Genomic DNA, 11,268 nt, shown 5'->3' with positions numbered 1-11,268 from the left:
GGTACAGGCAAGAAAGGGACTTGTTAATAACCCTTAGTCATTTAAAAATAAATAAAATAAATAAATAAATAATAAATAAATGAATAAATAAATCAATAAAAAAAAAAACAAAGACAAAGAGATGTGAGAAACACATGGTCTTAAGTAAGGTCATATTTACACAATTTCTCCCTCTCTGCGAGTTATATATTAATATAATTGCAATCACCAGCAATGCTCTGTACAAACTGTCCCGCATACAGTGAACATCACCGTATTCAAGAAATAAAACGTTAAATTCATGAATAAATAACCAACCAACGTACAGAACAGAGCATTGTGTAGAACAGTAGGCTACAGTATGTACTGTATAGGAATGGATGAGCGCATAGACGTTTGTTAGTACAGTACCAGTGCAGTGTTCAGCTATATGTGGCATGGTGTGTCAGATTGGTGACCAACAGGGGAAAAAAAGCAACCGCATTGTTCAGTAAACATTTCTTTTCGTCCAGTCGTGGGCTAAGAAAATGAGAAAACGCCATCTCTGTGTAACACCTCAAAATGTAAACAGTATGCCTCGCATTTGAAAGAAACCTAAAACCCTGTTACTGTTTCTTCTGTGCACGGCCAATGGAATGGACAGGTGTTTTGCATCTTATTTGCTCAGCTTTTTTGACTAGACAGCACGCTAAAAGGGGCAATTCCACCAATATTTCATAATTTCTGGATTATTAAATAGTTAAGAGTGGGCTGATGTATTGTTCTTGAGAAACCTGTTCAAAGTGGCGGTGATGGGAACCACATAATTTGAGCAAGTCCTGGCAGTGGTAACAGGAAAAATTGTCTCCAAAGAAAATGCATTTTTTTCAGATTTACTATTATTTTACTATTATCAACATCACATATCAAAACTCAGAAGACACATGTAGGTTCACTGGTCATTTTGGAAAGTACATAAAATGGCTATGTTTGCAATGCAGACATTTCGACCTCTGGTTCCTATCACCACCACTGTTTTTCTACAATGGCCCATTTCACATCAAATCATTCTGGGTTACATTGTTTACATCGCAATGGCATAATTATGCAGAAAATGTGAAATGGTGGAATTCCACCTTAAGACAGGCGAAATGTCAAAAAGAAACTGCACCAAAATGGCCTATTAGACCAAAGCAGATGAGCGTAGTAGCACTTTTATCTTCTTTTCACAAGAGTTTTCTAGAACAGCCAAAGCTCACAGACAACCTAACTACACTCTCTACCCATTGACCATTCTCTGCCAGAGCTGATATACTCAAAAAAATAAACGTTCTTCAAAACAATGCTAGAAAACAACCGTTTTTAGGGTGTGAAGAACCTCCACGTAAGGCAAAGGTTCTACACCAACTGAAGAATTACCCTAGAACGGTTCATCCAAGCCATGAACCATTTAAGAACCTTTATTTTTAACAGTGCAGAGGCATCAGCAGACGTTTCTCAGCCATTTCAACAACCTCCCACATTATAACCAAATGCTCCACTTTGGGACTTTAAGACTGATCTACCATTCCAGCAATACTACGTTTTATTTGTCTTAGGGAGTCTTCAATGAAGACAATCTAACTGCGCCATATTAGATCTATTTTCAATCTTATGGACAGGAGGTAGTATCCATGTTAATGGGAAAAACTGTTATCATCTAGTACCTACAAAGTGCTATCTGCATCTTAAGAAAGTATCCTGGTTCTGCGCTTTTGCGATACTTTTCTATCACATCGCATGAACCGTCCAATGTTACGTAACTTCCACTCATGGAACACGCTGGGAGGGGAGACAGACAAGCATTTTCATGGTAAATCCCCTTAGGGCTTGGATACACTGGACACAAGTCAGACCTGCTATTAGGAGCCTCTCAGCAGCAAATTCAATACACGATTCAATGTACAGATCATTACCCTTGTTCTGATGTACATTTTTCTCTGGTTTGCTGCCACAGTGATGCACACAAGCTTCGGAGGTGGTAGTACATTCTTACAAATAAAAGTGCTCAAAGGTGACACAGATGGTTCTTTAAATAATAGGGCTGGGAAGTTTCTCGATACTAATACCAATTCCTTATGAATAGCTACACTAAGTGCGCTTTAGTGATTTGGAGACCTCTCTGGTGGAAATGTGTAATTGCATGCAACATGTAGAAGAACACTGTTTCATCGGTTGTGCTTTGGACCCCTTCCCCTAGTGGATGAATCTGATCATTATGAGCGCGCTGGAAGGGTATTCAAAGAGAACTCAGTAAAAACACGGTGAAAGACGTGCCTTCAGAGACCGTAAGTAAATTATCTACTGTTGTCGTCACGTCTTCATAATTAGAACTTTGATTTGATAAATCTCAACTGAGCATGAAGTGCTGACCTTAATGGACAACAAACTAAGCAATAAGCACTGACATTAACAACATGCATAAGGAATGTAATTTAGACAACTAATCAGCAGTCAAAATTTTGAAACAAGCATGCTTATTGGCTCTCTATTACTGATAAGACTTATTAGTAGACACATTAAAAATGTTCAATACTTAGTGGTATTGAATTAATTCAGTCAGTAGTATGAAAGTATTTCAATACATGCCCTTTTAAAGAACCACTGCATTTCTGTAAATGATACGAGTTCCTAGCCCAACCCAGGCCAAGAATCATTGAGGAATGTTTACTTTTAAGAGTGTGAGATTATTTCATTACTAGCATGTTTTATTAAATATTGGGAATTTGAGCAACATGCTGAACATGAGCCTTCTTCCTTGTGCGACCTCACTGGGCCTTCCGAACTGTCTCACCGGTTCATGTATCCAGGCCCTTAGCGGAAATGAAAACCCCCAACTGTCAGTATCATACAAGCTGTACAGTAAAAATTACATGTTCAGTGTTCACAGAGGTGGTCTGTGCGGCCAACTTAAAACCCCTTTACAATTTATGTGCAGGATCTGCAAGCAACTAAATGCTCCCTGAAAAAATACACCCTTCATATAAATACAAATCAATATAAATAAACAAGATATATATATTATATATGTGCGTGAGTGTACGTGTGTGTGTGGAGGGGACTACTAAGTAGTTGGCACATTTTACAAAATGTTATTTGATATACAAGCTCCTCCTATTTACAAAGTTCTAGCAGATTTCGTTAAGGAACAAAATGACGACTGTAAATAAGAACGACAGAGTACCATAAAGGGAAACTAATAAGTGCTATATGTCTGGTTGGAGTTCACAGTTCTGATTTTGACTTATATTCAGTGCAGACACTCAAGTAAACAATAACTGTTGTCAAAAAACAAAGTAACCGATTTTTTTTAACACAAAAAAAAATGGAACCGGTTTGAGGCAGTTATGTAGGAGATACAGAGCAAAAGAGGTTGTGCAGTTTCAGTCTTTGTTGTTGGAGGTCTGATGAGGAGGAGGAGGAGGCAGCTTCCTCTTCTGCATTCCAGAGTTCATTGGATTCCCAATGTCCTGATTTCCTCCCAGCATATGACTTGCTCACTCTGCATGAAAGAAAGAGGCATATTAAGTTTGTATCTGCAAAACTGCCTTTTTTGAGCCAAATCACGCTACTTACATCTCTCAAACGGTATCTGCTTTGAACCTTTGTAACAATTACAACCAATTATAATCTTTCATGCAGGGGGAATTTTTACATAATTAAAATCCTCAAGATGTAAACAAAGTCATTCAAATACTTTGTTCCTGACTCAGAATTGTTAACAGTGGTGATAAGCGTTTAAGGCCTGTAAGGGTCACATTAAAAATGGTTCTGAATACGCTGTCTGATGCCTGATACATTGTTCTATGTTTTGGAATAGGATTTAGGCCTAAAACATACTTCTGAATTACATTCATGGTGTTTTAAGGCAAAATAATCCCCAAAGAATTTCCTCTAGACTTACCCCTACTTTATTTTTTTACTATCAAAATAACAGTTGCATTCAACTTCCGGCACCGCTGTGAGTGGCAGCCTTTCCAGTAGCTCTGTTTATATATTCTGTTTATGCACTGTTTCTTTTTATGTATGCTTGCATTGCTTTTTTCACCCTTACTACTTTTACTGTCCTGTTTTGTGTGACTGCTACTGGCTGCTAAATTTCCTTAGAGATCAATGAAGTATCTGTCTATCTCTATCTCTCTCTCTCTCTCTCTCTCTCTCTCTCTCTCTCTCTCTCTCTCTATCTATCTATCTATCTATCTATCTATCGGAAAAACTCAGCAGACACTTGTGGGTTCACTGGTGATTGTGGATAGTAAGTAAAATGGCTATATTTGTGTTGTAGACACTGTGACCCCCGGTTCCTATCACCACCACTGTAAAGAAATCAGAGTCAGCAAGATCTCAGCATCCTCTTACATCTGAATTATGGAGCAATTTTGAACATTTACCCTTTAAAGAAATGAGACCTTGAAATGGACAAAAATAACATTTCCTCAATTTTATATCCCAAATGCTGTCTAATAATGAAAACATTAAAACTTCATTTTTAAAAACTCAAACTATAAAATGGATAAACCTAACCTTGGAATGAATTGCCAAACCATTGGTGTCTCCTTTTTTTTCCCCCCCTTTTACCAATCCTATTAAGTCTAGGTGTAGGCTTTCACCGAGACTGCTGCACCATCCACTGAAGTGTCATAACCCCGACTTGTAAATGAACATAAGGATTACTGCTGTCTAAATTCATGTGCATTAACAAAAGTTCAAAAAATCATTTTGAATTCTTTAACGTTCATAAGGCCTCGTGTGTGGCACAGTTTAACATTATTCTAATTGGTTGCGTTGCTTAAATATAGTCTTGCACCCAAAACACTCTTAGAAAACAAGCTGTGCAATACAGATGAGGATCAGCATGACAATCACAATGAAGATGGCAAAAGTGATGAACAAGAATGAGAAGTTCTGAAGAAAACACACAGGACTACTTGCTTCACAAATCAATGCCTTTACTTCGTCTTCTTCAGAAAGCTGGGTGTCACAGGACGACACTAATCCACGTGCTAACTGACATGCAGCATGTGCACACTGAAAGTTAGCATCGCAGTTGACCGCGCAGCGTCTCCACTTAATGGACTTGCACAGCAGCTGGGATGGAGCGGAACAGTACCTTTCTACATGTCCGTCACCATTACTGCTAAAGTCAGAGAGCAACCACTTGCAAGTGTTGTCAAATCCATAATATCAGCATAATAAAACCAACGTGATCCCTGTTTATGTAAACGTGATATAATTAATAGATTGGTCATGTAATTAAAATTATGGAAACCTCTGACCTTATTCTCGCTGAGGGGATGAAAGTTGTGAAAGACCACACTTGATCACAAGGTTCCCCTGTTACTCCCTAATGTTTGTAACCAGTTACTTTTCAAGATGTGCTGCAAAAGTCTGGCCATTTGTGCTCATATATTTTAGAGGGAAATGCTGCTTGTCTAGTTTTTATGAAAATGTTTAGCCCAATTCAAAATAGTCATATTAAAAAAGCACATTATTTGCCATTAGTTTGAACCCCTGATCTTAGGCAATGAAAAAAAGGACGGTGTGATTATCAACCTTTTTTCCCCTCACACTGTCTGCATAATTCTATCTTCCTATCCATTCTAGAGAAACATACAGTAGGAACTGTTTACATTGGTGGTGATAGAAACCAGACCTCTGATAAAACTTAGTACCTTAAAATTTTAAAAAGAGCTAAAACATTACAAACACGCTGAACCCTCAGACATTGTTTTATGATAGTTCTACTATATGATTTTAGTGTAAAACAGTGGTGACCAAATTTATGCCACCTTCCTCACAAGTTCATTCTTAAGACTTTGAAGGTCATAATTATGAATTGATTGATGAGAGTGTAACCCCCAAGACCCAGAAGGATAAGCGTTTTAGAAAGTGTGTGTGTGTGTGTGTGTGTGTGTGTGTGTGTGTGTGTGTGTGTGTGTGTGTGTGTGTGAGTGAGAGAGATGAGAGTTAATTTTGAATTACTACAGCAAGGTGAAAAGCAAAGGATACTGTTTTTATTAAGTTAGAAGTTTCACACAATGGACTCATATCTCTATTTTCATGTGTGGCTGCTTTGACTTTAAAATGCCTCCAGTTTATCAGCAGCTACCATTGCTTTTTTGTTGACAAGGCCCCAATTCAAATACTTCAACACGAAATATGACATTGTAGTGCCGTTCATGTGCGCTCATTTCATAAATATGATATTTCAACACAACTTGAAGGCGGCATGAGCTTCACCTCGAACACACCTGCTCCACATAATGAAGGTGATCTGAATATGAGAGCCAGGTGAGTTGGATCTGAACCCTACAAGGCGGTAGATATCCAGGATTAGGCACCCCTGGTCTAAAACACAAATTTTTTCAGATTTCCCACTATTTTACCATTATTAATATTACACATAAAACTCACGGTCATATTGGATCATAAAGTAAACAGATATATCAGCTTTGTAGACATCAGAAGCCCTGGTTGCCACCACCACCACTGTAAAGAAACCACTCTGTTCAGTTTCTCTACACTGCAGCGCTTCACATCAAACCACTCTGAATGACTTTGTTTACATCTTAATGACAATCACACAGAAACTTTTCAATAAATGATCATGGAAAATTGGTTTATAAAAGTACTATTGAGCATGACTATATGCGGCATGAAGAAAAGCCTCCACATACTTGGTAATTATGCTCAGTAGGCTCAACACTGAGAACAGCAGTCTTTGAATTGCACTGTATGACATCAGACCTGGATGACATCAGACATATTTGTTTACTATGAATTTTTTTTTTTAAGATCACGTAACTCCTTGAATGCACTGAAATTACCCAATCTTCTACTAATGAGCAGGTCCTGGCAACACAAACCTCCTCATTAAAAGCATACTGAAGTATATGATACACAAAAGCTAGCTGAACATGAAGACACGTCTTACAGTCTTATAGACATGCTTGATGCACAGAAAGATGTGTGTGGGTCTGAGGGCATGGCAAATATATGCTGAAACGACAAACATTCATATCAAAGATTGATCTCCTGATAACTGTCTCTATGAAAAAAGCCCCAAAAGACAATGCTATCTGCATGTGTTTATCTTTAATGTGGATTCATAACCTCACTTTACAAATCCATATCTACCCTACACAGACTTGGGTGCCCACAAACAACAACAAAGAAAAAACAAACAAAACAAACAAAAAAAAGTCTATTTAAGTGCATTTTCAGTGCAAAACAAAGTCAAATTTCCTTCAGTGACTCCAGGTCTCGAGGACTTTTTTTTAAAATACATTTTAAATGTTTCACTATATTGAGAGGCATAACTATTCAATGCTGAAAGGACACTTCTTTTTTAAACTGCTTAAGACAGTGTAATCAGCAGCCATTTCGCATCAAAAAAAGCAGAATAGAAAACAAAGACAAGTTCAAGTGTAGCACAGGACCTTAGCTACAATTAAAGAACACCACAATACTAACAGTTAAAGTCAGCATTATATACATACTTATACACACATACACACACACACACACATACACACACACACACACACACACACACACACTGCATTGCCTAATAATTCAAATCCACAAGCCACCATGCTAAAAGTTAAACGAGCAAATGTAAAGGAAAAAATATAAATTTAGCATGGAAACCACTCGTTAGGGCACTTTTTGCGTTAGTTGTCATTTAATCTGTAGCATAAGGGGAGACAGAAATACAACCAACCTTTTGAGGCAGTGGTGTGTCCTCCTGACATGGAGAAGTCTATACCAGCATAGGCCTCACTTTCTTGGAGGGTCCCATGAGCTGGGTGTGGAGGGGGAGCATCGCGGGTGATCCTGGGGACTTCCCTCAGGTCCAGAGCAATGTAGTTGAGGTAGCTGGATGAAGCGTTCCGGCGCGTTCCTCCAGTAGCACAGTTTGGAGAAAGGGCAACAGAGTCAGGAGATCCTTGATCTTCCGTGTGAGACCACACACTATCAAACGAGGCAGAATTCTGCCACCTGCTGCCTTCTGCGAGACTGAGGTTGGCAGGGGCTCTGATGCTGCAGCCACTGGCGGTGCCACCAGGCGAAGGGATGAAGGTCTCTGAGCTGTGTCTCCTCCGGCCCTGCGGATCTGCCCTGATGACCTTGGGCTCCATCTGAGGACTAGGAGGCCTTTCTGTCACACAGAGGTGCTGGATCATTCTGGAGGGACTTCCAGCTTCCGCACATCTAGCGTGGACCTTCACGGGGTCATAATCGGCTTGAGTGCGGCCGTAAGCGCACCCTAAGGGGCGTGCGTAGTTTGGGGGGTTCCATGGAGCTACAAGCGAGTGGCGAGGAGGGCGGTCCTTCAAGAGACTGTCCATGTTCAGGCCTAAGTAGTCGTGGTCCGGTGAGGAGCAGCAGAGCTGATAGCAGGGCTGGGAGCTTGGTGTGGAGGGGGAGTCCATAGCTGATGGGGAGGAGGCAGCATGAGGAGGCCGGTCACTGAAATCCATGTGAATGTACTCTCCTGGACTGGGCGGGCTAGGCGGTTCGGCCGGGGACATGGGAATGTATTCTGTGTGTTGACGATTCTCTCGAGACGGAGTTTTGTAGGAGCGTGGAAGGGAGAAGTAAGAACCGTGAGATTTGGGCCCTTCGGGGGAGGCTGGGGTGTAGCCTTCAGCTGAGGCGATTTGGGTCATATCCATGTAATCATCATACTCCGCCTGGTTTCTGCTAGAGGGGCTGGTTATTCCTGGTGAAGGGCTGTCTGCAGGCAGCATCATCATATAGCCATGCCTGTCCACCTGTTGCGAAGAGCAGGGATAAATATCCAGAGTGGCTGGATGGTTTGCTCGGGGTTGCATAGGGGTGTAATCTGCATTAGGAGAGGGGACAATGTTGTACACCATGGGCATGTAGCCATCATCTTTAGGCAGTTTCTTTTGACCGTCAGAGTTGAGCGAGGGAGGCCTGGTTGGGTGATGTAACTCAGAGTAAGACTTATAGCCTGCTTTAAGGAGGCACGAGCACACTGGGTGCCGTTTTGACTCCACAGGGCTCGATTCATCTAATGAAGATGAGGTCTGCGTAGCTTTCTGGTGCATAACACCTAAACCATTGCCAAGCTTTGGCTTGGAGGAATGTGTGAGCTTGAGGAAAGTCCTTTCCATGTAACTGCTCTCCTCCTCAAAAGTCCTGGCCCCACCCTGCGTGTCCTTGTGCCAATCCATGGCCATGTAGTCCACCAGTCGGTACTCCTCCCTAATGGGCGGAGTGTTGCCGTGAGACTCAGGGGTGCTGCTGCTTGCACGAAAATACCTAAAGTCACAAGGGCTGGGGCAGAACTCATCAGAGGAGTTAAAGCCACCGTCGCTTGGGGAGCCACAGATGGAGGAGCTTGAGGGCCGCGTATGCGTGTCCGAGGCCGAACCGTGGCCACTGCTGCTGGAAACGCTGATGGGACTGGTGGCAGACAGGAAGTGAGAGACTGGGAGGGAGGCAGAGCGGGTATGATGGGCAGAGCCAGGCGAGGCATGAGCGCAGCAGCCACCGCTCTCTTCCCGGCCTATGTTCAGACAGGGTGTATTCAGGTGCACCAGGCTACCTGTGCCAGAGCTGAGGGGCCGGTCCGAAGTGCCTTCCCCTTCACTGGATGTACGGTAGCGCTGACCCCTTCCTCCTTTACTGCTTCCTGTGGGAGGAGTTCCCGTCACAGAATCTGTTCTGGAGGGGCGCTGCAGCCCAGTCTGGCTGGGCGGTAGGTTGCCGAGGTGGCGGCGGGTTGTGATGAAGGGGACAGGATTGGACCCGGACGACTGGCTTTTGCTTCGTGGTCTGAAGTCAGGGAAGGCCTTCAATGCTTTCATGGTGTCCAGAATGGTCTCGTGCATGTTCTGAGCCACCACCGAGTCCTCCACCTGCACCCAGATCTCACCCGGCCCGATGGAAGATGAGCGGCCCACCTCAATGAAGAAAAAGCTCTCCGAATGGCCGCAGCGGCGAATGTTCATTAATGGCAGGTTCACAGCAGGGGTCTCCGAGTTCAATTTCACCAGGTGAATTGTCTTGGCGGAAAGGCACAGACGGTACACCCCCATTAAATTCTTGGTCTGCCCCAAACCTTTGGGTTTCACGTTCACCTGCCACACCTCCTTGAAAATGGTTCCAGGTGAAATCGTCCCATAGCCGTCGTCCAGCTCGTCAGTGTCCAACTGCCCCTTTTTGCCCTCTGTCATCAGCTCAGTCAGGGCCAAGTACCAATCCTCCTGCTCCTGCTCGTTGTCAGCCACCATAGCAAAGTACTCGTCTTTAGTATAAAGAGCAATGAGGTATTTGTTCTTCGCGTCAGCCCTCTTGTTGACTGTAAAACACTGTGATAGGTAAATAACCCTCTTAGGAGGGCATGCAACACTGGCAGTTGAGGCAGCAGCTTTGAGTGTGTTTCTGAATTTCTTCTCACTGTCGTAATACTCCAGACGGCTGGGCCCAAGGTTGCTGGGGCCTCTCAAGACGAAAAACCTCTTGTGGCCGTGCTTCTGCTTGCGGAGATAGCCACATTTCCAGATGTCTCTGTCCACGCCGCCCGAGCAAACGGCGGCGGCGGCGAGAGCAGCAGCGGTCGTGTCAGCGCTAAGCACACGGCAAAAGGCAGAGTCATGGACCTTATACTGAAGCGCGGGCAGGTTTTTCCTCGCCAGAGGCTCCTGAGTGTTGTCGTCGGGGAAAAGATGATGGACTCTGAAATGGTAAGGCGGATGGTGCCTCCTCGGCGGCGGACCTTGGTGAGAAGAGGCCGTCAAGTGTACGGGCAAGCGGGAGCCGCTGCTGTTGACTGAGAAGGAGGAGGAGGAGGAGGAGGTGGAGGAGGATGGAGGCTCCCCGGTAGAGGTGTCGCCGTTAGTCGTGGCCGCCGCCGCCGTTTTCGTGACAACACGACGCGGCTGCACCTCCAGCGACAACATAACGCCGTTCTTTTGGAAATCTGGAAAATCTTCCATGGGACAATGCGATTAAAGGTCACTTTACCTCGGCTACACCGATGCACGGCCCATTTTTTTTGGTTTTGCAGCCTCGGAGCTCCAGATAAGATTTCACGCCTTCGAGTAAAATCCTCACCGCCGTCTGAGGGGTCGCCGCGGCGCGTCTGCGGCACGAAACCCACGACGAGAACGTTGCATGGTAGCAGACAGGCCGTAATCGCTGGCTGCCATTATCAATCTTTATTTCTCCCCTTCACTCATGGTGGCTACACATCACTACAACCCAGCGAAAACATCACGTGACGCGGACGTCAGCGCG

At 43.5% G+C, this 11,268-nt stretch overlaps 1 protein-coding gene across 1 annotated transcript; it reads right to left on the bottom strand.

Moving 5' to 3' along the window:
- Positions 1–2,687: 2,687 nt before the first annotated feature.
- On the bottom strand, positions 2,688–11,268 carry irs4a (insulin receptor substrate 4a). The gene is made up of 2 exons (XM_017701144.2): positions 7,721–11,268; positions 2,688–3,499 (listed from the first exon to the last, which is right to left on the bottom strand). The coding sequence occupies exons 1-2, from the start codon at positions 10,965–10,967 to the stop codon at positions 3,495–3,497; spliced, it is 3,252 nt and encodes a 1,083-aa protein (XP_017556633.1). The 5' UTR covers positions 10,968–11,268; the 3' UTR covers positions 2,688–3,494.

Source organism: Pygocentrus nattereri, chromosome 16 (assembly GCF_015220715.1).
Source record: "Pygocentrus nattereri isolate fPygNat1 chromosome 16, fPygNat1.pri, whole genome shotgun sequence".
In the NCBI taxonomy this organism is placed as follows: domain Eukaryota; kingdom Metazoa; phylum Chordata; class Actinopteri; order Characiformes; family Serrasalmidae; genus Pygocentrus; species Pygocentrus nattereri.
This window is presented reverse-complemented; position numbering and strand designations above follow the sequence as displayed.

Bases quoted from the DNA above. Each gene is read 5' to 3' on its own strand.
- irs4a (XM_017701144.2), bottom strand. From the start codon at position 10,967: ATGGAAGATTTTCCAGATTTCCAAAAGAACGGCGTTATGTTGTCGCTG.